Below are 26,684 nucleotides of genomic sequence, written 5' to 3'. Positions count from 1 at the left end.
TTAACTGGTCCCAACGGCTTTTATTTTTCCTTTTTCAGCTGTTCAACACTGAATAAAGTATACCAATGCCTCAGTGTAAAGTATAAAAGTCAGTAAGCATGAAAAAGTAATCCTTTAGATTTAACTGTAATAGTGAAGAAAGAACACAGAGAACTGCGGAAACTTATTTCTGAAAAACCTTGCTTAGCAGAACTGTTCCAAAAATCCAGTGATAATAAATCCAACAACATCAAATTCCATACATAAAGTCCATGAACGCAGTGTCTCGATGTCAATTTTATATCAGCACATAACTGAAATTCAGCCTTCATCATCACTGCTGCTCCATGCATCTTCATATGCTGGGTTTAGATGCTGTTGAGGTAGAGACTAAAGAGAATAAAAACTCTCTCAGTGGTTTAAGTAAAAATACTAAAATCAAGTAAGGGCAATGCTAAAGGCATTTCTTAAATAACTATAGATAGACAAACTATTGTGTCTCTCATGGATACTGGATTCTTTTTAACCACTTTGGCCATTCTGCTGATTAGAGACAGAATAAATTATGAAAAAAAAATATTACTTTAATTCCAATTTCAACAACAACAAATATCTGGAACACTGACTGGAAGTTTTACAAATGTCTGGTATAAAATATAACAGATAAACATTACTGTAATTGTTTTGCGTCACTGGTTTTAAGTCATAATTTCCCTGGCCCAGCGTAACTGAGCACTACTGTCTCAAGAAATTGTCCTGGCCTCTATCCACATCCAACAACTATTTCTCACCTCAGCCCCCATAGGGTCAAGCTAAAGGATTTGTGCAGCTATGCAGTCCACTGAATCACAGTTTTGACTTGGAGTAAATTTTTTTTTCTTGTTTGCTTCTATCCTGGGTTCGCATTCTGGTTATACAGGCACTCAAATGGCTGCTCTAGCACATGAGAGGGAGCCGGAACCAGCGTCCTACGGACAGCAGAACTGCCGCTTTCAGAGGCAGTGCTCATCTACAACATTTGCAAAGAGCAGCTGTAGCTTAACAGATTTCAAAACAATGGCACATCTTACATACCTCCACCATGTCAAATTTAAAGGGGCAGTCCTAATCAGAGCTGTATAAATAATATTGTTGCTGTAAGTTTGTTTTTGTTTTTCAGACTAAGAAAAAACAATTCACACATATCAAAATTCTCAGTTACAGCAAAAATGTTCATTTCAGGTCAACAACACATTTTGGGTTTCGGGTAGCTAACCTTTGAAAATAATTTTTTCTTCTTTGGTTAAGTGTAGGATAGTTTTGAAATAAGTTGTCTTACAAAGCAAAGCAAATGTTGCAGAAATTGCATGCTTCCTATCACTTCCTCATCCAAAATGGAACATTTCAGAAATTTTAAAAAGTGGAATTTTTGTATGCTATGAGCCAAAACATTAATGTATCCAGATTTTTTAATATTAGTACAGTTTGCCAGACTCTGTTTCTGTGAATAGTCTCAGATCCTTAAAATCTAGAATTATTCCCCCTCAAACTGTTCACTGAAATTTTTATTGCCCAGCTGCAATACGAAGAGGGAGACAGTACTCTCTTGGAAAACATCTTATATATGATCCTGAATGTCTTGTCTCAGACACTAAAATAACCTCATTTAGAATCTTCTTTATTATATTTCTGCATCAAAAATATTTATGTATGAAGTGTGGCATCCCTAATCTTACTGTTTAATATACGGTATATTCTTAATAAATTTAAAATACAATCTTTGGCATGTTTCCAATTCCAAAATAGCATAAACTACAGAAAACAGTTTGGAAATTAAGGACGCTGAAAGACTGATAGTCAAATGACAAGTACTACTTTTAATTAAGTGAGAAGCCAGAAGGCTGCAAAAGAATTTACTAGACTATGAAAGAAAACATCCTCAAACGATCAAAAGATTGCACAGGTGATTCTCTTAATTACGAACTGTTACAAATTTTGATGCTAAAACACATACTTCATATTTAATTTCTACACCACCCCTGAAGTATAACAGTCATAAAAAGCATAGTTCAAACTCACAAATTCATTACCTTTTCAGAAATGTCATCAGGAACTGGCTCTCGAAGAGCTGGTATCCATGCAAGGATATTGCAATCTTTGCTACCACTATAAAGTTCCTTAAAGAAAGCAAGCAAAAATTACTTTTACACAAATTTACTGAACAGTGACATAGAAATAATGTTGGGAAATACAAGTGTATGAAGCATTTATTAAAAAATAATGTCAAATATACAATTCCTAATTTGTACTATAATCTTGATAAACAGTTGCCAAAACAAAATGAATAAGCTTTTATATTTTTCCCAGATTGCTCACCAAAACAGCACGACCCACATTTAAATGAACTTTATTGCTTAAATGCATTTTTCTTCTTTCCTCTATCATATCTCCTGAAAAGACACCTATTTTAACAGTTAGAAAGCTTAAGAGATGATTTATGTTCAATGGAAAAGTAAGGAAAAAAAGGGAAAGACTTTTTTATTATAATTAAAAAATATTCATCAACTCAAAAGCAGCTAGTAATACATGTTAGAAGGGTGTATAAGTATGGAACAAAGAAGTATTAAGCAAACATAGTTTCAGTATGCCTGGGGAAGGAAAAGAACACATAAAGAGCAATTTGAAGCCTGTATCCTGTTGGGAAGGCACAGATCAGAAAGACCAATTTATTATTTTTAATATAAATAACTCTATTTATTATGGTAACAACTAAAGACTGAGATCCCATTGTGCAAGGCACCCTGCAAACACATGGAAGCAAACAGTCTCCACACCAAAACAGCTAACAGTCAAATATAGCTTAGCTTTCTTAGTTCTTTATTAAAGCAAATACAGACTTCTCTGTCACTTTAAACTGAGGAAATTTTGCTAATGAGAAATACTGCGCCATCTTTGCAGTAAATTTTGTGCTGATAATGTTTCTACTTTCCAAAATGCTAAATGAACATACATGAAGATATTCTCCTATATCTTCAATCTTGAATCACACTCCTGCATATTATCTACAATGTCTGACAACACTTGAGTATTGCTGTGCATTTAAACTGCTTAAATGAAACATATATTTTTTCTGTACTCAGGCTGCCACTATTTAAGTATGTTGACTTTTACACTTAAACAAGCAACTCTGTGCATATGTGCACATTTTTAATAGATTGATTCAAAAGAAGTTCAATAAACTATTAAAATTTTGTCTCTGCAGAAAGTCTCCTATATTATATATATTTAATTCTACAACTGCATGAATTATGCTGACAGTTGGTTCAGGGACTTAATGCCTAATTCCTATAAATACCCATTTATGTGGGTAATCTTGTTCAAGAGAGCTGGCATACTCACTTTTGTAAAACTGCTCCCATGCATGAAGCTATTCATGCATAAAACACATACAAGATTAGTGTTTATAACTTTATGAGATAGAAACATCCTACTCATCTTGCTTAAACCATGACAGGTCCAAGTTACACCAAGGTATAGGTCAAATCCCACTTTATCCTGTCAAATCCCACTTTATTCTGTCAAATCCCACTTTATTCTGTCAGATGGACTCTACTTGGGCCTCCTGTCTTTGACAGGATACTGAAAATGTCTAGAACTTTAAAACCTCTTCCCAAGCCAAAATCTCTCATTGCAAGCAATGTCATAGTGACAGCATACTTCCATTTAATCTTTATTACCACTTGTCTCACTTTCTGATCCTGGCATTGCAAGATCTTCAGTTAATATCCAGTGCATTGAGTGATACTTACAATTAATTGTAAGTATCACAACCTGAAATGGTGACTCATACCTTAAGACAGTCAAAAGAAGAGCCAGTGAGCTTCACGTTTTTTTTATGCTACAGTGTAAGACATACACATAAGCTTTATGCATGTTTGTAGTACAATATATGGAAATATTATGCTTTAAGACTCCGAGGACAGACTGCAAATGAAATCTAATGTGACTTTCAGTTATCTTTACTTACTAGCCTATCACTGGATCTGCCAAATACCTTTGCAGATGTCACTGGCATTTCTTGAGCAACAGAAGTAGCTAAAATGTAAAGCAAATTTGTTTCCTGATGTCTCCCTAATATTTCATAACATGTTATTCATGCATGGTGCTTTACTCCATTTATTTTTATGAAAGGGAAACACAGGTCTTGTTTGTTTACTTGAATTATTTTAAGCAGCTAATATGGCACAATGGTATCTAGCATACTAGATCCAACAGTAAACATCATCTAAGAGATTGCACAATGAAGATTTCCTTTTCCATACCACCCTTGGAATTACCTACCTCCTATTAAATTAATGGCTCTTATTAAAGGGCCGAATTCTGCAGTTCTTATTACTCAAGCAGACTAACATCTCATTAACTTTACAGACATATTTATGTAAGAACAATTTAGGCCAACAATAATATAGTGGATTTTATGGCTCTATTCCCAGGATCTCAAAAGGCATATATACACACATATTAACTAAATCTCACACCATTCTGTGGAGAGAGCTCCACACAATATCTCAAACACAAAAGGTATTCCACACAAACCTGCTAATTAATTTGGACCTCATAAGAACACATAAAGACAAATTATCACTGGATTGCAAATAGCTAGTTGCTTGGGTATTCGTGATCATATTTGATTATATGGCTCTGAGCACAGAGAAGACACTTCTCATCTCAAATACATAAATGGTGCGAAGTTAAAGTTCCTTTTAGAGCCTATTCCAGTTATGAGGTCAAACAAAGATAGTGATTAAAATACAGTTAATGAACAGAAAGAACATGAGGGACTGGCATCAACCAATATCAATGAGAGTTCTGAACACAGAAGAAAATAGTAAGAAAATCTAAGAACCAGATTTGGGGTGTTAAAGGAAGAGCTGTTGCCCGAGCATTCACACACCATTCATGGTGTCGTGTGCACATGCACACTTATTCTTGGGCACGTTTCCTTCTTCTTCAGGCTTGATCCTAGGTTTCCCGCAGCAGAGTCTCAGGTATTGGATTTTATAAAATAATTAATTTAATTGAAAGGTACAGCAGCAAGAACAGCGTGGGTTGGGTGCATCCAAAGAGAGGGACCCTGAACAAAGAAATCCCGGAGCAATTATACACTTGTGATCTATACACCCGCCCTTCACGCACTGTCCAAGCTCTTTTAGTTCCAATGGTGATTTTTGGTCTGGGGTCTTCTAACATCTAATTGGAGTCTTCTTCTGTCCCCAGACAGGCAGGCTATTATCTTGTTGATTTGCAGTTTCAGCTGAAGGTTGGAGCCTCCTTATCATCTGGTTTACACTCCTTTGGCACCTGCCCTTGCTGGCAGAACATGGAGAACTGTTCCCAGACTTGGGAAAAACACTACCAAAATATTAGTGTGATATCAAAATACTTTCCTATACTATACTAAAAGACTAAACACAGCACTGTATCAACTGCTAGGAAAACTGCTAGGAAAATTACTAAGAAAAATAACTTTCACAGCCTAAAGGCTTCAGCAAATCTAGTGACTTATGCTAAGTAAAGCTAAGCAAACAGCACAAATCACACTATTATAATCCTAAGTAATTTATTCTAATTAAAACTTACTTATTTATCTTAAACAACTAATATCCCTCAACATGGGAAGGACAAAAATCACTCCGCAATGTTAAAGACAGCAGAAAAAGTTTAGAAGACTTATTAGGAAGAAAACTCTTAAAGACAGAGACTCACTGATAGATGGAAATGATAGAAACTATGCAGAAAAGATGTAGATCTTATTTCATATGAACATAGCGTACTAATTTCAAGTGTGCTAACAAGTAATAAAAATGTTAGAAAGCCATCTGCTACACATTTCACAAGTAGCTGCATAAAACTTATATCAGAGACTCTTAGAAAAATTATCTATGAAATTAATTTAAACAATACAGAAGTTATGTTCTAATACATACTGAAATTCTACAAAGCTGAAGTGAGCTAGTATGCCATTCAGGGGAGGAAGGAGAGAAGGAGGGAAGGAGGGAAGGAGGGAAGGAGGGAAGGAGGGAAGGAGGGAAGGAGGGAAGGAGGGAAGGAGGGAAGGAGGGAAGGAGGGAAGGAGGGAAGGAGGGAAGGAGGGAAGGAGGGAAGGAGGGAAGGAGGTGGAACGATACAGATACAAATGAACTAACATTTCTTTAATCCTAAACAAGACAAGACAATGGAAAAGGTGATTAAAAGATTCAGTTACTGTAGAGTTAAGATATAAGAATATAAACAGCATCAGTCAACAGTTTGCAACAAAGCAGGTTTTGTCAAGCAAAACTGATTTTATTAACAACTAGTACCTGAAAATAGAAATGCACAGATATGAATAACTTTGTAACATATTGATTCAATATCGCTTGCAAAAGTAAAACAGGTAACGATAATTTTTACAAGTGACTGCATTCTCAGAAAATTAGTTTTAACTGGGAAATCATAATTTCTATTGGAATTATATGAAGACTGATGAATATACTTAATTGTCTCAGACAGAATGAGACATTTGGAAGTAGACGTGTGAACACAAACAGTCAAAATAACACTACCACTACATTTGGTCTCAACACACTGACTACAGTAATGTTATTCCATCAGAGTAACAATTTAATACAACTAAAAGCAGAGCATTTAAAGAAAAAGAAAATCCAGTCACACTTCTAGAATATAGAACTGAACTCTGGAAAAGGGTGATTCTGAGAGTCAGGAATCACAACAGATAAACAAATCAAGTTGTTGCCAACATAAACCTATAGCTATAGTGACTGATGCAGTTCTTGCGTGCACACTCACACGAGTGATCCTTTTCTAAGGATCTTAAAAGCCAGGAGAGTGACATTACAAAGAGATATGCATTTCCAGGGCTGAAAAACATGATTTGCAGTGAGATTTAATGAGGCGCACCTCTTCGGCTTGTTAAAAAGAACACCAAAGAGGACAATATAAACACACTAGCACTTTTGTTGGGAAACTATTTTTATAAAAACACAAAGGGCTTTTTAAACTAGTCAAGAACAGCCCAGAAAAGATGTGCCTTAGCTCTAATGTGAATATTCCACCTTTCAGTGCATCTAGTATCTCACTGCGTATTCATGCCGGAACTGCTCTCCAGGTCTAGCAAGGCTTATAAGCTTGGGCTCTATCGCCTGATCTGTAACAGGTCCAAAACTTTCAGTGAAGTGCAGCTCAATGATAGGGAAACATTGTTTCAGTTAAAGTTACAGGACTCAAAGCAAAAGCTACCAGAGTAACTTCTATTATATATGAGAGGTCATGAAAAGATACCCACCGGCCCCTTCTGCCTCAAGTATTTCTGCCTGGTATTTCAGAAACAAAAGATGAAAAAGAAGGAGCTGGAACATGAATCACAATCCTCAACAGCAGAGGGTAACTATGTAACAGCCTTAAAATCCATACTAAAATCCACTCTACTCTTGCCACACCACAATCCATAAGAACAATCTGTTGTAAAATATCTCATAACAAATAAAGCTTTGTTATCCTTACGTCATTTGTTACAAGCGAAAAATATACCACAGGGGAAAAGGAAAAAGGGAACAGTGAAAAGGCGGCTGTCAGCACTGTGAGTCCCTGCAATGCTATAACATTTCTTAGGTAAAGTGTTCTCAAATTAATTTAGGAAGCTCCTCATGTTCTCAACACTTCATCCAACTGTTCATAGATTCAGTGACTGGTATGACTACAAGCACTTGAGCAAGATCACCTTAGCAAAGTACCTGAGAGGTTTCTCAGTACTGAGAGCGATACTACTGCACTTCACCCAAATGCATTTCACATTCTTTCTTATTGTGATTAGTCTCAGAGAAAGACAAATGCCTCCTCTTCAGCTTTAAAGAAAGCAGGCAAAAGCCTTAACGCATACAACTTATTAATGACAATATAAGACAAAAAATTACTATAGGTTTATTGAAAAGTTGCCTACATAAGACAAAATGAATAGTGGAAGGAACCCAATATAGAAAGGCCCGTCCCAAGAAATTGACCAAACATTTCTTGCTTGACATGTAAGCCACAGAACTGCCTCTTGTGTCAAGATCTTTGATTGAAGCACATCCCTGAAAAGTTAATACTTTTGGTTGGCGATCTGCATAAATATTCCAAGTTGTCTGGAACATTGTACTTTACTTACCTGAAAATTAGGTTGAAATACACAGCAGTCGACAGTACTATAATGCCCTCTAAGCATAGTTATCAGTTGTCCTGTGAAAATTGTATAAACAGCAATGGTACTACCATATGGTACAAAGGCAAACTCTGGATTGCAGCCACAAGAGATGGTGAATTTGAGTCCTTTTCTACTTTTGTTACAGACTTTCCCATAATTCACCTGTAAAATGAAGGATTAGGCAGTTAGCTATTAATTATAACTACAGGAAATAACTTTACATGAAAAGGTCAATTTCATTTCTTGTTTAATAACCAATAAAGTTTTCCAACGTAAATACAACTCTTGATTTCCAACTACAGATGTCAATCAAAAGAATAATTTTTTCTGTTCATTAAAGTTCACTTTCCTTAACACCAACTTTAAAAAAGGGAAAGAAAGATATGCCTAAAAATCAACAGTTCCATACTTACAAATAGAATTTACACAGACCGTTGCATGCCAGATCTACACTGAGCACGTACATTATCCCTGAAATTAGAACTGGTTCAGGAATTGCCGCCTTAAACATCTTGCTAGATGATCCAACACAATAATTTTCTCTTAGATACTGAAACGATTAAAAGAACTCCTTATGCACAACAGTATACAATTACAAATGATAGAATGGAAGTGACCTTTAAAGGTCTTCTAGTCCAACTCCCCTAAAAGGAGCAGAGACATCTTCAACTAGATCAGGTTGCTCAGAGCCCTGTCGAACCTGGCCTTGATGTTTCTAGGGATGGGGCATCTACAGCCTCTATGAGCAACCTCTCCCAGTGTCTCACCATCCTCATCATAAAAAAATCTCTTCCTATATCTAGTCTAAATCTATCCTCTTTTAGTTTAAAACCATTGCTTCTCATCCTATCACTACAGGCCCTACTGCAAAGTCTGTCCTCATTTTTCTTATAGCCCCCTTTAAGTATTGAAAGGCTGCAATCCGATCTCCCTGGAGCCTTCTCTTCTCCAGGCTGAACAATGCCAACTCTCTCAGCCTGTCCTCACAGGAGAGATGCTCCATCCCTCTGATCATCTTCGTGGTCCTCCTCTGGACCCACTCCAACAGGTCCATGTCTTTCTTGTACTGGGGCCCCCAGAGCTGGACACAGTACTCCAGGTGGGGTCTCACCAGAGCGGAGTAGAGGGGCAGGATCACCTCCCTTGACCTGCTGTCCACGCTTCTTTTGATGTGGCCCAGGATACACTTGGCTTTCTGGGTTGCGAGAGCACATTGCTGGCTCATGTCCAGCTTTTCATGCACCTGAACCCCCAAGTCCTCCTTCCATAAGGCTGCTCTCAATCCCTTCATCCCCCAGCCTGTATTGATACTGAAGGTTGTCCTGACCCACATGCAGGACCTTGCACTTGGCCTTGCTGAACTTCACAAAGGTCACATGGGCCCACTTCTCACACTTGTCCAGGTCCCTCTGAATGGCATCCTATCCCTCAAGTGTGTCAACCGCATCACTCAGCTTGGTGTCATCTGCAAACTTGCTGCAGGTGTACTCGATCTATGTTACTAGTGATATTAAACAGTACTGGTCCCGATGCTGCAAGACTTTAGTCCTTAAAGAAAAATTGATCTACATTACCTTCTACCCTGTAAGGGCCCTTTGTTTATCAGAGTCAACTGATATTGCAGAAAACTACACTTCTGAAGTGTATACGTCAGTAGGACAGCAAAGAACAGAAGCATCAGTCTAGACAACGCAAGAACTAGCCCTAAGGATTTCTTAGCAAGTGATCCGTTGCTCAGGAAAGAAGGAAGAGATGAAAAACATCTGCAATGTAAGGAAGGATTCTGCATTTCTCCCTCACAAGTTACTAAGAAACAGCAGATGAACAGGCAGTATGAAAACAACTGAAGGGTAAGCAGAATGATGGCATAAGCAAATGGTGAAGTAAAGGGATTAAGAAGAGACTCATGAAGGAGAAGCAAATAAAGAATAACTTGCTAAATTATTATGTACTAGTTAACAGTGATAAAAAAGCCTATCTTCTAATCAAAGCTAAATCACCACTGAGAAATTCAATACTGTTCCCTATAAGGGCAGCTGGGATAGGAGCAAATGCTACATTTCTAAGACCTGTCTTGTGAGGTGTGTGGGAAGCCTTGCAAATAAAAATAGCACAAAAAGTATAGCTTATTAGCGTCTGTACATTTCAAGCTCTTGACAAGTCCTATATGGATAAAAATCTCACCAAAGGTTGAAAGTGGAAAGTTTCTAAACATGCTAGGAAATATTCCAGTTGGATATATCAGTCTAAATAGGTCCTAGAGGCATCAAGAGCGTATTCATGAGAAAATACAGAAATATACTCATGACAACACTATAGCTTACCTCTAAAGAAACTCAATTAAAACAAAACATCAGAATTTTGACAATTAAAGCATACATATATTTTTTTTCATGAAAAGGGAGAAGTCCACTACAAACACCTGAAATTCACACATAATTTTATTATTTAAAATAAGTATATTTTTAATAAAAATAACAGCTTTTTAAATTTAAATTCATTAATACTACATAGCATTATATAAAAAATATTTTGTTTTCAAATAGTATTGTCCTACAACCGACGATCTTAATTTCCACTGAAAACCAGAGATTCGCTTATATGTACAATGTTAGCAAAACTCTCTGGGTTAATTTTAAAGCCCCCTACCTAAACCTCATGGCCTATAGTTTAAAAAAAAAAAAAAATCCCAAGTGTGAAATCTTGTGACTATAAGCTAACAGATTCATAAAGTTTATCAGATAAATATTCTAATATAAATGTCTTGCTTTGTCAGGTTCTTGATCCATAACACATCAGTTGCCTGAGTCCAAAGTTTGAGACAAATATAAGCATCAGTCAGCATGAGCCAGGCAAGAAACAAGACTACTTGTTGCTCTATTTTTAAAGTATGCTCTTTCATAGCAAAGAGCACTTAGGTAAGAAAAGTATAGTAAAAAGGAGTCTTGAGAAAATCTCTCACAATCATCATAAAAATGTATACAAAGAGAGTTTGATTAACATACAAGTAGGTTGATATTTTTTCATATTGAGAGGATATTTTCATGAGATGTGGACTTTGTGTCATGTCCTTTGTAGATAATACTGCTCATTCTCTAAGGACAGTGTTTGTAAATATTCGCTGTGTTAAGTCTTGCTCATGCTAGTTGTTTTAAGAGCCATATTACTCTGGTGATAAAGAGCAATTAAACTCCTTTACATTGCTCATAACAAAGGCATGTACAATGAAAGGGAGGAGCAGGGGCTGGGAAAAGTAAATTATATGGATATACCCAGTGTAAACGTTTCTGCTTGACAGAGGAGCAATGGAAAGTATGCTGCCAAAACAAGAACTGAAGAAAGATCTTAAAAACTGGCTTTGTCCTTTGAGCACATACACAAAACAGAGTATGTGCTTGCTTCTGTTTGGTTCTTCCTACACGCAGTGAATCAGGACTTTCTATTCCTTTTTTTCATAAAGGACAGATGCAAGGTGTGTATCACTCCCACATTCATTTCTCTTACTAACTGAAACAATCCACTAGGTCCCAAATTTGGCTCACTGCTCAAAACAATTCATATGCATGGCTTAATTTCTGCACCTTTTGAAAGGCATAGAAAAAAATTATGGAAATTAAAAGGACTGACTAGCAGGAGAAACAAAAAGACTATGATGTGAAGTTGTATTACCTGTATATGCATTTATTTATTTTAAAATTTCAAAGCGTTTTAAAATTTATTTATTTAAGGAATACCTCTGGACAGTGTGCAAAAATCTGGTATTCTCTGGACAATATAACTGAAAAAACAAGGCAGAATCAAGCTATTCCACGCCAAGTAAGAAAACTGTAAAATAGCCTACAAAACAAGTCAATGAACTAACAGGCACAGAAAAACAAAAAACAGTGATCCAGCTGGTGACAGGAGAGTGAACAAACTGTATTATCTACTTTGGTGATGGTGATTTGAAGACAGAAAGATATCTGTATATGAAGTGCTGAGAACAAGCTGGCAATTATGGGCAGCATGGAGATAGAAAAGTCCTTTTATTTAAATGTCTATGAGGAATTCTTTTTGCTGTGTTCTGAAACTAAGCAGCAGAAGTAAAAGATTTCTAAGGTAGAGTAAAATTTCTTCCTTTCCTGACAGCAATGACAAACCGTAATCACTATTGGCTAAAATCCGATGGAAACTGACTTACCTAGTACGTCCTTCTTTCAAAATAAACATAGGAAACAATTTTCTTTACTGAACAGAAAATTAAAATAGGAACCTTCAGGAAAAAACAAGCCATAGAAAGATTTAATTCTGCCCTCCTCTGTTTAGTTGCTTTTTTAACACTGCTATAAAACTCTACAAGATAGATACCCAAAAACCAAAAATGAATTTGCAAGAAAGCCAGGCAGTCGTTCAGTGAAACTCTCAGGTATGGCTAACTGCCCTGTGGATAGCATGCTGACCATGAATAGTTTAAAAAAAATAAAATAAAAATTTACCAAGTCACTGCATATTAAGGTCTTCATTAATGTCTGAAGCGTTTTCAGCTACACTCACAAATTAACAAACTTAAGGCTACCATATTCAATCTTTAAGTAGATCGAGGGTTCTTCATATTCTGTTTTTTTTTTTTTAATAATAAGTAGAAATAAGAAAAGAAATCTGGAAAAAATGCTCACAAAATCTTCTAATGGTGAGATTAAGCAGCTATATCCTTTATTAAGATTAATATCTGAAGTTGTAATGACAATTGCACTAATTATAAATCTTCTAAAATTTAGTGCAAGTAAAAACATAACTAAAGATCCTTGAAAACTTACTAACGTGTTTTCTCCAGTGGAGCTGTTCCAGAGTCGCATCCGATCATCGGTACCAATGGTCAACAGATAAAGTCCGTCATTTGTATAGCATAAACCATTAACTCTCCCATTGTGAGCAGTGTTTGCTGTCAGGAAAAAAGAGCTGGTTCAGATTTCTACAGAATTACTATTTTGTATACAAATTTTTATTTCAATGTACAGTACTGAAAGTGCTGTTTAAATGGTAACATATCAGTAAATTAATAATTTAACTCTTGGTTTATAAAAGCATCTGGCTGGCAACTGGTCACTAGCTGTGTTCCTCCGGGCTCAATTCTATGGACAGTTCTGTTCAGTACATTTATCAACAATCTGGATGCAGGAGTTGAATGCACCGTTAGCAAGTTTGCTGATGATACCAAACTGGGAGGTGCTGTTGACTCTCTTGAGGGACAGTAGGTCTTGCAGAGGGATCTAGATAGGTTGGAGCATTGGGCAATGATCAGTGGGATGAAGTTTAACAAGAACAAATTTGGATTCTGCACTTAGGAGGAAGAAACACTGGGCACGAGTATAAACTGGGAGAGGAGCGGCTGGAGAGCAGCTCCGCAGAAAGGGATTTGGGGTGGTGGTTGTTTGACGCTAAGCTCACTATGAGCCAGCAGTGTGCCCTGGCAGCCAAGAGGGCAAACTGCATCCTGGGGTGCATCAAACAGCATAACCAGATGGCAAAGAGGTGACTATCCCACTGCATTTAGCACTGGTGCAGCCTCACCTTGAGTACTGTGTGCAGTGCTGGGCCCCACCATTTAAGAAGGATGTGAAGGTCCTTGAATGCATCCAGAGGAGTGCAACAGAGCTGGTGAGAGTGCTGGAAGATGTGTCCTGTGAGGAGTGGCTGAGGGCTCTGGGTTTGTCTAGTTTAGAGAGAAGGAGGCTGACAGGCAACCTCATGGCTCTCTGCAGCTTCCTGAGGAAGGGAAGTGGGGAGGGAGATGCTGAGCTCTTCTCCCTGGGACCCAGTGCCAGGACATGTGGGAATGGCTCAGAGCTGCACCAGGGGAGTTTTAGACTGGACACTGGGAAGCATTTCTTTACCGAGAGGGTGGTCAAGCACTGGAACAGGCTTCCTGGAGAGATGGTTGATGCCCCAAGCCTGTCAGGGTTTAATGGGCATTTGGACAATGCCCTTAATGACATGCTTTAGCTTCTGGTCAGTCCTGAATTGGTCAGGCAGTTGGATGATCGTTGTAGGTCCCTTCCAACTGAATATCTATTCTATACTGTTTATAGTGTACTATAAATTAATTCCATTGAGTTCACCCTGCAATACTGCACATTCTTAAGTATGTTAACATCATAGTTAAAATCCAACTCAGTGCTACCACAGCAAACTTAATTATGGTGCCCATAAATGAACTCAGTGGAGTTGGAACTCAGTTCAATGGGTAAGGTATCTCTGCATTATACTGCAGTACGCAATTTAGCCATACCTCTTAGGTAAAAAGTGTTATTTGTTTTTCAAAGATTTTATTAAAAAAATATTGTTAGCTGCATTTGGTATACTTCAGCTATATTTCAATATATTTAATATCCTAGTCTATCTGATTGCCATTAGATTACAAAAAATCATCTTGAACATGTGAGACAGGGAAATAAAGTTGAAAAGAAAGTTGTTGTGTTTGAAGGAAACACATCATTCACAGATTGGTAGGGTTTGGAAGGGACCTCTAGAGATCCTCTAGTTCAACCCCCTTGCTAGAGCAGGATCATGTAGATCTGGTTGCATGGGATGGCGTCCAGGTGGGTTTTGAGTATCTCCAGAGAAGGAGACTCCACTACCTCTCTCGGCATCCTGTTCCATTCAAAGGAATGTATATTAAAATTGCACTATTCATGTTGGGAGTTACATAGAATTTTGTTTTTCATAAACAAAAAATTTATCCAATTTTTTCTTTTTTCCTAAGTCTTAGATTTCTTTACAGCATTTTCATCTAATTTCTCAAATGTCAATGAAGTTTAAAATTGTCAAAACCAAACATCTATATTACCATACTACAATTTACATAGAAGAGAGCATGGTTATTAAAACAGATACTTATCCTCTAACTGTACATTTTGGAAAATTAGTTTGACATTACAGACATTTGCATGTATTTTTCTACATGCAATTTAAGTTGCATGTAGAAACATAACAAGTTAGACTGACTTGTAGCTTTAATCACTATGATTTATGCTATCCAAATCCCTTTGTTTAGAGACATGATACACAGTTTCTATTTTGTGATTTAATTCCGAATACTACGTATTTCTACCTCAGAGTAGCCACTGTTCAAGTACTTTTTTTGGCCAGCCAAAATTAAATATCTTTTGTCTAGAGTTGACCAAAATTAATAAACTACAATTTAAAGTTCAGAAGCTTCCTTTGAAGTTAGATTATTTTTTTTAGGTATGGAAATGTGACCTGAAGATACAGAAAAATGTTAAAGTTGTAGATAATAACAATTGATACAAGGCACCGTTAATGCATTTGACTGTACTGAGATAACAGTGTAATTTAGTTTCCTGTAAAATTAAATATAGTCATAAATTTATATTCTGTTATATACTTTATGCAGTATAAAGGAAATCTAATTGATTTTACTGCACCACATACAAGAAAATATTCTAGAGGCTTGCACTGGAAGCAAGACTAATTTAAACAAAAAAAGGAATGTGTTTTTGTGGGCTTTGTTTGTGTTGCCTTTGCTTTTAAAGGAGGGTAATTAAATACTGGAACAGCTTATGAAGTGATTGCTGTTTATAAGAAACCTAATCTACAGCAGGAATGCATTCTTCTGCCCATAAAACTGATGGCAAAATTTCCCATTTCAGGGTAAAAAACCATTCAGAACAGATACAATACGGTTGCCAAGGAGATGTCTCTAAAGAAGATCCCCAACCACAAACACTGTCTCTATAACAGAAGTAACTGAATAAAATTCAATGGCCTGTGTTACGCAGTAGATAACAACTGGATTATCACTACTCTCCTTGCTGGTCTCAGTATTCAACACATTTATGAAATTTAAGAATGCTTCTAGTTACATATGGATTACCACCAGTTATATTCTGTATTACCTGCCTCAGAAGATGCTTTGGACTTTTCTCCATTGTGCTGATCAAGTGTAGTCAGACATCCAGATGCTCTCCTCACATCCCATAATTTTACTCTACTGTCAGCACTAAGAAAACCAGATTTGCATACATTAGGGAAATTGTGTGCACCCTAGATCAATAATTGTCTTTAGGCAACCCACCTGGCACTCTCCCTGGTCCTGCAATTATTCTGAACTACTACTCATCATGCAGTCACATTCAAGCTAACAGAATTTCATGAAAAGATTTTTAAGACAGACTTCAGACATTAATTCACATGAATTAATAAATATAACTGGTACACTACAAGGACCTAAAAGTGAATCTTTGTCTACAACACAATACAATTCCCTCTTTGTCTACGGCGTAACACCCTTGCATACATACACAGACTGGGAATAAACTTATTAATTCTTCTGTTGATTAAACTGTAGCTACAGACTCCAGCATTATCTGTAATGGTTGTCTGGGAACTCAGGCTCTTGCTATCACAGATCTACAGTATGACTGGTACATAGGTTGGCTACATATACATAAGCTGGATGGGTCTCTATGCTCTGTTACCATGCAGTGCTATGGCAGAGAAACACTGAGAGCTTGCTTCTGTAGGAACTAGTTGGCTCTTGTCTACACTACCAGGGTAGCACAAGGAGGGAAAGACCAAGACTCAGGCTGCTGTGATTCATTCTGGTTCCCAGGCTGTAAGCTCATGTTTTGCTCGTGCTGCGTCTTTGCCACCAACACATGCTATGATTGACTGATGGTAGTAGGCACACTGCACATACTTAGAGAGCAACATGGCAGGCAGTGCACTTTGTATAGCACCTTGATGTGCAGCTTGATTTGAGCACCAGTAGTATACTTCTGTGTGCATCACAAGACTCCCAGGTATAGACAGGAAGTAAATTCATAGAAAAGACCACTTCCCATGCACTAGGTCACTAGTGTAAATGCATTTACTGAAACTATTTGGACAGTTCCCAGCAACTTAACCATTGTTTCGATGAAAGAAAAAAAACCCCAAACCCACAAAACACAGATCACCTTTCACCCCAGCTGAACAAAACCAACTGCATCTCTGATCTACCACTGGAAAATATACCCAAATGGATTCTCAGATAAGCAGTCTTCTAACTGAAGTACTACATGCTTTTCCCTGTGTGTTCTCAAGTTAGATCAGTGCATTAATATCAGAAATATATAGTATATATATTCCAACTGACCAAAGCAAAACCAACTGTTATTCCTTATCTGGTTTATATCTGACAAAGCCAGTAACTAATTTGTTCTTTTGTGCTCCACTCCACTACAGATTGATTCTGTTAACTTCCAAGTGTTATGCCAACTGAATATGCTGACAACACATGACTGCTGCAAATAAATATTCTAAGATCATGAACAGAGGTATCACTGAGGTTTGAGCTGACTGTAAAGTGAGCAACAAACTTCAGGTAGTTAATTGAAATATTCTTAACAAAGGCACAGAAAGAGCTTCCTTATTATAAAAATCTACAGTTGTCCATTTTTGATGATGCAGTTTCTATTGACTAATCTTTTCTAGACAGTTCTAATTAGCAAGAAAGAGCTTATAATCTTCTCTAGCACCTGAAACTGAAGCATGTGAAAGACACCCAGAAAACATGTCTCTTCTCTGACTCTTCCAATCTCCTGACAAAACTATGGAAGAGCTGAGCATCATACAGAGAAATCTGAAGTATAGATGTTTCACATTCAAGCCATATAAATCCCCCAAACTTATTTTCCTTTCCCTGAAGTGATCCCAAGCAAATATACAATTGTCTTGGAAAACAGTCACATCTCGTGATACGCAAGATTAGTCCAGATTCCTTTTTTAGCAGTACGAGTCAGTCTCTCCTCACTACCTCTTCATTATCTCAGTGTTGTCAGTTCTTGCCCACATCTGTCTTGGTAGATGGCAAAACCTAGTTATGTTAGTAGGAAACAGTAGTCCAACTATAGCACTGAATTAAGTAATGGAGGCATCAGAAACACTAACATGCAATTATCATAAGGCAACATGACAACTTAGGTAGATGCAGTTTATAGTTACATGACTTCGAAGCAAAATGTTTCAGGAGACATCAATAAGTCAATATTTAATAAAATTCGCTACTATTTTTGTGGTGGAAAAACAAGCAAACAATTTTTCATTTGCTAAAACAAACAAACACATCACATTGTTAGCAAATTTCCTAACTGTGTTGAGCCTTTCAGAAGCTTGCATTGGAAGCCAAAGGCATGCAATTCTGATATCAACTGATTAAAATTTCACTCTCAACTTATAAAATGGCCATTCCTCTCTGCAATTCAAAAGAAAAAACATGCCAACCACGAAACTGAGAAACGTCACATTATAATCAAAAGCTAATACGTGCAAAAGTTATAGGAAAGCCAAGAGGATCTTTTAGACTGAAAATAGCTAGAATGAAAACAGAAAAGGTCTGGGAGTATCAACATACAATCTATGCTCACTGAAGTACTGCAGCTTGGAAAGTTATTACCCATCAGGTAACCTACCTGCGCTATGCTCTGACATAATTCAGTATGATTAAGCAGGATGGTATTTTGAGCTAAACATGTTTTACTTTGTTATAAAACAGATTAGCAATGCGTACACTAATAAACAGTAAGAAGTAAGTATCACTATAATGGTCTAGCATTTTCCTGTACCTTTAAATGTAATTACTATTTCAAAATTCTGTTCAATTTTCCTATAAAATAAGCATCACTGATACCTTTTCAGGCTTAGTTTTTCTAAGCAAGATCTACAAGACTGTGAAGAGGTTAAAGTAAATGATAAAGATTAACTTTAAAAGTGCATTTGAATTCTAAAAAGCATGCATAATGAATATATTGAATTTTACCATCAGACATTTTTAGTGCATATAACAGTCCAGCAACATCTCTACCTTGCTGTTGCCAAAATATATTCATGACGTGGGGACCAAGACACTGCCAGTACTTCTTGCCTGTGACCTAAAAATTATATGAAAAAGCTTATATGACCTTATAGGAAATTATTTATACAAACCATTTTATATAAATAACTAAAAGTAAAAGCAAATACTTAGTTCTATAGGATCCACCAGTCCAGAACAATAATCTAAATTGTAACATGAATTTGAATTTTGTGCAAATATATTATTTTGGGCTAGAGGTTACTTCTTCCTCTTGCTCAAGTGGGATTGCAGTGAGCTAAAAGTGATACATGGAGTACTATACGTGTGTAACTTTTGACAACAAAGACTGTTTTACCCATGCAAAACATATAATAGCACAGTCACAGCTACTGAGTTGCTGTTAAGTACTGTTATAAAATTGTGTGCTAGCACTGATGTTCTCACATGCAGAAGGAACTTTCCATTTGTTTTTCTTCAAGTCCTGTCAAAATGTTTAATAAAAAATATATTTACCTTACGTACTTAAGATTAAAACTTTATTCAGCTTATCCTCAAGTACTCTTGTCCTGATAGTACGACAAATGTCTTCTTAGCAATGTCACACCCAGTGCAGCTGAGTGGCAAGTAATACATATACATACATACATACACACACACACTTTAAAACTTGGAAAGTTCTAAGACAAATACAGACAATAGGAAGTGTAAGGTCTCCTAAATGGAAAGATTGCAATCATGCTTCATGTAATAAAGACATTGCTGAAAAAATAAACTAAGTTATACAAATACATTTTCGCTAATGCAGTTGAGAGCAAGGTGAACCATTTTGTTTGTGGTACATCTTCTAGTAGTTGGTTTTCCATAACCTGAAGTAATCAAAGGGTTATGATGCCCAGGATAATGGAAAAAAATCTCCGTAATACAGGTACTACAGCATACAGTCAGAAGGCTCGGGGCAGAAACATTTGTTTGGATCCATTAAGTAAACTACAGCCAAGCACTTTAGCTCCGTTTCAGCTGATAGAGTTAGCCTATTTGAAAAATAACTATTTTCAAGATACTACTGAGTGCTTCAAGTTCTGTAAAGAATTACTAGATTATGTTTAGTGGAGGACATAAGCTACTTCCACTTCTTCCTCTGATATTGCATTTGAGCTAACTGTACTAGGCTGTGTACAAAGACACAACCAGCTTGTGCCTGGAAAACACTAACTTTTCCATCAAAATTAAGAAGTCCTGCTGAAACCAAACGGAGTGTCTAGACAACTATTTTTGAGTCTGCACTGGTGCTCTCATTTCTAAAACCAGAGCATTGAGACACCCATTGTGGCTGATGCAGTTCAGAAGGCCTTACTAGCTTGAGCTCTGCATCACATGAAAGCACCTAGGCTGCTTTTAAACTTAAGCTGGCCTGTGAAGAAAGAGAGCTGCATTTGCACATTGCTGTGTCTGAGCTAACATTTCCGTACAGTTGGTAGATCAGATCTGGCTCTTGCCCTGCTGATTTGAAGCATGATGATTTACCCTGTAATTGCCTTCACTTGAGCACGTGTATATAGACTCATACTCCAAAAAGTAAACATTACGAAAAGAGACATTAAGGGTAAAATCTCATTAAGCGCAAAAAGTAATGGATTATGCAACAATAAAGCCCTATGTTTACTGAATTTAAAAAAATGCAAAGGATTAGATACTGCCCTTCTATAGCAAGTAGTATCTTGCTTGTTATAAACAAACATCTAAACAAATCCCTGCAAGCACCTCCACAGCATATTTTGTTAAAAATAGTGAAGGGGGGGTTTTTTTTGGTTGTTTTTTGTGGTTTGTTTTTTTTTAAAGCAACACCCCACATTGAATTTCCATGAACAGAAAACCAATGCCTACATTTAAGCATGTAATAAATAGTAATCACTATTGATTAGGTCATGGAAATGCCCAAACATTTGTAATAACTGCTAATTTATATTTGTATTTTCGAATTTATTAGCAGTAGAGTAACACCCAGAAGAACCTTTTGCTGCTGTGTAACTTTTACAACTGGCAATAAATAAATTAGTCATGTTACTTACAAAGAATACATTGTACACAGTGTTTCTTTACAGGACTTGTTTTACTCAAAGTAGTTATTGTTTAACATTTATGTTTCAGACTAAAAAGTACCCTGTAGAATGTGAGAACAGGATCCAGACTTCAAGTCACAGAGCTGTACTTTGGGGCTTTTGGTACCAACTGTAACAAGAGAAACAAAGACAGCTAAAAAAACCCCAGTATTGGAGAGAACAACAACAAAAAAAATCTTAGCAATGACAAAGAAATAGAAGAAAAATGTTAGCCACATAACAGTTCATTTAGTCAGAGCAATGCATTCTATTAATAGTTTTACATTTTTAGTCCAAGTAAATTTACCATTGTTAAAAACAAGCAGAATTTAGAAACTGAGGGCAAACAGGACAGTACTTATGAAACTTAAAAATTAAAACCATCTCCTCTTTAAACTTTTCTTTTGCTAAACATAGTTAAATTCTGTACATGTGAGCAATACACAAACACCCCCCCCCCCCCATTTACAAAATTTTCTATGTTTGGATCTAATAACCCTAAAATGCTAACTTATGTAATGAAAGGTAACCAAATTATAGCTACGAATTTTTATCTAGAAAGAGAAGTGACTGATGCACTATTTCAGAAGAACAAGTGTGATATTCTCACTGACATCATCCAACTAACCAATAATACTTTATTTTACCAATGACCTTATGTCTTATGAAGACTCAAATTATGTAAAAATAAGATGCGGGGGGAACCCCTACTGAACATTAGTTGCTTTTTACTATAACTCCAAAGTACATAGGGCATTTCTTGAAAACAGATACATACCTGCTATTAAACAATGCTTTGTAGCAACTGGAGACATGTGATGGCTATAGACTGTTCCCTCAAAGTGAAATACATCTGCAGGCTGAGAATAAAACGATTAAATTAATCACAGTGACAAGAATGTTATCAGACTGTAAATCCTCATTATTAAGTATTTTTCAAGTAACAGCTACAAGTGAAACTAATACAAATATTACTATATACATACTAAAAATAACTTTCCTGGTTAGATATCAGATCACACAAACTTCACAAAGAAAATTAAGACTGTTTCCAGCACTAGAACTATGCCAGAGCTCAGAGATGACCCAAAAGAAAGACCATGAAAACTGGTTAATCAGAAGCATGAATGGAAATTATTTTAAAATTATAAAAAATTTAAAAAGCTAGCAAGAAACAGCAGCAAACAAGAAGGTTATAATATGGAGACAGAAATCAACAGGAAAGAGGCACTTAAATTTAGAAGCCCCTTGCCATTCACAAACATCACATGCTATCTTCAATTCCTCAAAAAAAACCCCAAAACCAAACATACAGAATTATTAGCTCCCTTGTGTTAAAAATTAATTAAATATAATGCTCGCTTTAATAATCAGTATAATTACTTTCAGATACAATTGGTTTTGTTGTCTTATTCTAAAATATTGTGTGTGTGTGTATATATATATATTAAAAATAACTTTAAAATTAAGTTGTCTGTATTTTCAAATACACCATCTGGTGGCAGAACAGGTCAATCAATAACCTTCACATGAACCCTGTGTCTTTTAAATGACATCCACAGAACTACCTGGAAAGTGAATGGAACTTTGCATTTATGAGATTTAGTAACTGCAAACACAGCTTCACACCTCACAAAAAAAACAGGTCAAAGTTTATTCTCTGTTGTGTCCCTAGGATGACAGACCTCTTTTTTTTTTTTTTTTCCAAATTCGTTCACTATGCATGAAACAACATTCGAATAGCATCAGTGTAAATCCATTAATACATGCATACTGGAAACAGGATAAATTGCAGCCCAGAATTCACAGTTTGACTCACTAATCCTCACATCTAATTGTCAAAGCAACCTAAAATCCTACAGAATCTGTTTGGTTTAATAAAGCCAGTTACATTGGTTAGCATTTTCTTAATGGTTTCTCTCATTCTCCAACAATTCTTAGAAACCGTGTCTATAGTGCTTACAACACCAGAATTTTGGACCTAATGACCCTGAATGCCAAGACCACCAGTCCTTCAACAGCAGTATTTAGGCCTTGGTTACTAAAAATAGCGAGCCCTGCTGTATACTACCATCACACTCAACAATTCCCAAGAATGAACTTTAGACCAGTCCTTGGTAGACATGTTTACATAGCATAAATTCACCTAGCTGTACTCTTGTTCACAGCAAAAGCAGAATGGAATTGTCCCCAGGGTTCCAAGCTCTCATACACATTAGACATTCGTGTCTTCAGAAACAGAGAGGCACACACCAAGGTATGCGTGAATGCCAGAATCACACCACCCTCTGGTGCACCTGCAGTTCTAACAATTGGCTGTTTTTCATCCTTCTGGATGCTTGGTCCTGTTGAGCTCTGGGTGAACTGCAGATGTGGGATGAATAATCTGTATACAAAAAAGCCTGCAAGCTGTAGAAATTCTCTCTTACTTGTAAAGTATTTGTATCCCATATTTTCAAGGTTTTATCAAATGAGCTGGATGTAAACATGCCAGTGTCATGAGGATACCACTGGACTGTCTCCACACTGAATCTATGTACATCAGGATGGCTCCTAAAATCAAGGAAAAGTTGATTAGTCTCTTGATAATAATCTTACAATTGTCTTGATATTCAATAGCAAGTTGAAAACATAGTTTATACATTTTTTTAATCTGTATTGAAGTTTTCAAGAACTAGTTGTTTCAGTGCCTCAATTTTCGATCAACCAATGTTAATTACTCTGAAGAGACTTCATTTCAAGAAACTGCAGATCATTTACCTTTTAAAATGACGGTATCTGTAGCATGTCTCAAGTTAAGACAGTCTGAGCCATAAAAGGCACTTAAAAGACATTTAAAATGTCTGTTGAAATTCTTAAATTCTAATGTTTAAAGTGAGGATCTAACACTAGAAACCATTTATGCTTGTGGAATCCCACTGAAAAACACAATCACATATACAGTTCAAAAAATTTGTGATTATTAGCTAATAATTACAGCTACATAGTTATTGGAAGTTCATGTACACTGAAGTCACCATATTGCAGTGGACTGAGTTACAGAGAGTTAATTATTTTTGCATTCAGAAATGAAAGAGGAAGAACAGTATGAAACTTTCAACCCAACTACGCATAGTAACAGAATGCAATATAATTAATAATACATTAACAGTGGTGGGAAGAAGGGACACCAGAGACAACCTTGACAGCTCCAGCATATGATTCAACTGACAAGGCTCTGAACAACACAGGTCATTTCACATACCTGCTAGGCCACTCACATCTGAGCTGGATCCACGTGGATCCAGCTTCAGGGCCCAAACCCATGCTCCCAGACTCAGAAGTACCGTGCTGTTGTGGGTTAACCCTAGGCAGATGAGTACCCCCACAGCCGCTTGCTCACTTACTGCTGCCTTGCAGTGGGATGTGGGGAAGAGAATCCAAATGGCAAACGTGAGAAAACTTGTGGGTTGAGTTAAAGACATTTTAATAAGTAAAAGGAAACAAAACAGCACACACACAAAAAAAAAAAAAAAAAAAAGAAAAACAAGTGACACAAAAGCAATCCTTCACCACAGGCTGACTAATGCCCAGCCAGATCCTGAGCAATGGCAACCCCTGGAAAATTGCCCCTAGTTTTATTGCTGCACATAACATTGTATGTTATAATACCAGTATCTCTTTGATCAATTTGGGTCAGGTGCCCCAGCTGTGTTCTTTTCCAGCCTCTTGTTGACCTCCAGCCTACTTGCTGAGGGGGCAGAGTGAGGAATAAATGCCTTGACACTATGCAAGCACTGTTCAGCAACAGCTAAAACATCAGTGTGTTATGAAGGTTGGTCACAAATCCAAAAACATAGCACTATACAAGCTACTATAAAGAAAATACTATAAATCTACTATAAAGAAAATTAACTCCATTCCAGCCAGAGGCAGTACACATGCAAAAATAGTCCAACTGGCTCCATCTGCAGCTAGTGAAGGGCTCATGAGATTTCTTCACTACAGCTCTCATCTTTGCATTGTTCTCTCAAGTGTCCTGACCTCCAAAGCGGTAAGTATTGCAGGGGTATCATTGTGTAAATGGAGACGCAGATCTTCTGTATAGATCTGGCACTACACCTAAGCTAGTAAACTTTTCTGCTTACTTGGGTTGCTAGAAAGCACAAAAGCCAACACTGGCAATACGAAGCAAGAGCTATTGAGCAACTGTTGAGCTTAGTTTAATAATGCCTGCACTGCCGTTGTGGTTTAACCCCAGCCAGCAACTAAGCACCACACAGCTGCTCACTCAGTCCTCCCCCAACCCAGTGGGATGGGGAGGAAAATCAGAAAAAAGTAAAACTCATGGGCTGAGATAAAGACAGTTTAACTGGACAGAAAAGGAAGATTAAAAAAACCCCAAACAAATCCCCCCAGTAATAATAAAAGAATATTCAAAACAAGTGATGCACAGTGTAATTGCTCACCACCTGCTGACTGATGCCCAGCCCCTGAACAGCGATCCCCCCAGTTTATATACTGAGTATGATGTTCTGTGGTGGGGAATATCCCTTTGGCCAGCCTGGGTCAGGTGTCCTGGCTGTGCTCTCCCAGCTTCTTGTGCACCTGCTCACTGGCTGAGCACAGGAAGCTGAAAAGTCCCGGACTTAGTATAAGCATTATTTAGCAGTAACTAAAACCATCAGTGTGTTATCAGCATAATTCTCATACTAAATCCAAAACACAGCACTATACCAGCTACTAGGAAGAAAATTAACTCTATCCCAGCTGAAACCAGGACAATTGCTTATCTCTGAGGCATACCCTGTTGGTATGTGAATGGCCCGTTACTTTGCCCCGGGGCTAAAAATCAACAGATTTTGTGCATTTTTTCTACGGGTGGTAGAATAAGCTAAAAATCTCAAGTACCTGCAGTGCCAGAAAAATCAAGCCTGACTCAGCGTGAGCTTACTCCTGAAGAGGCATTTGTAGGCACTGTGCAGAAAAATCTGAACTCATGGAACTAATCATCCTGGTACAATAAATTTAAGTGCACAACACTGGACTGTATTCAGCACAGCACCAGAGCAATCAATTCTCCCATAATCCAAAGGGCTGAGGAATGAACTAAAAAACTCTTTGAGTAGCTCTGTAGGAATCACCTTTGATCTGGCTAGGATTAACAGTGGCCATATGCTATTCAGCCTGGTTTTTTTCCTCAGGGCTGTATGTTATTCCTAGTTCATTCTATTTTCCCCCATTACTCTGAATATCCTAACCTTTTCTACCAAAGAAAAATATAGAATTAATTCCGTGGATAGTAAGGTCACTGCCACCCATTCTTCCTAGACAGGTTTTGAGTAGAGGACACTACCTTAGATATAAGCATCAGCTATATATTATCTAGAAGCTGGTACTGTTTGGTTACTCTTAAATGCTGTTTTTTGTCAGAAGACAGCATGGATCATAGGAAACCATGTAAAGCTCGGTGCGTCGACTCCTAGTGGAACAAGGAAAGTTCTTGTTTTTTGCAAGAGTGGCCCTACATTCTAGATGAGAAACACTAGGTAAATCACAGCCTACTATCAGG

General features: G+C 37.0%; 1 protein-coding gene across 1 annotated transcript in view; it reads right to left on the bottom strand.

Annotated features, from left to right (window-relative positions):
- The window catches only part of ERCC8 (ERCC excision repair 8, CSA ubiquitin ligase complex subunit), a 32,037-nt gene continuing 5,353 nt past the window's right edge, over positions 1-26,684 (bottom strand). Inside the window, exons 4-12 of the mRNA XM_075739437.1 lie at positions 23,563-23,686; positions 21,912-21,993; positions 21,195-21,263; positions 19,044-19,110; positions 16,096-16,199; positions 12,997-13,121; positions 8,165-8,362; positions 2,049-2,135; positions 1-369 (exon numbers count right to left, since the gene is read on the bottom strand). Coding sequence (XP_075595552.1) covers positions 301-369; positions 2,049-2,135; positions 8,165-8,362; positions 12,997-13,121; positions 16,096-16,199; positions 19,044-19,110; positions 21,195-21,263; positions 21,912-21,993; positions 23,563-23,686 — 925 coding nt within the window. The 3' untranslated portion in view covers positions 1-300. The remainder of the gene's footprint in view (positions 370-2,048; positions 2,136-8,164; positions 8,363-12,996; positions 13,122-16,095; positions 16,200-19,043; positions 19,111-21,194; positions 21,264-21,911; positions 21,994-23,562; positions 23,687-26,684) is intronic.

The sequence above is a fragment of the Balearica regulorum genome, chromosome Z (assembly GCF_011004875.1).
Source record: "Balearica regulorum gibbericeps isolate bBalReg1 chromosome Z, bBalReg1.pri, whole genome shotgun sequence".
NCBI classification, from domain to species: Eukaryota; Metazoa; Chordata; class Aves; order Gruiformes; family Gruidae; genus Balearica; species Balearica regulorum.
The sequence above is the reverse complement of the archived record's forward strand: the minus strand, read 5'-3'. Positions and strand labels throughout refer to the sequence as shown.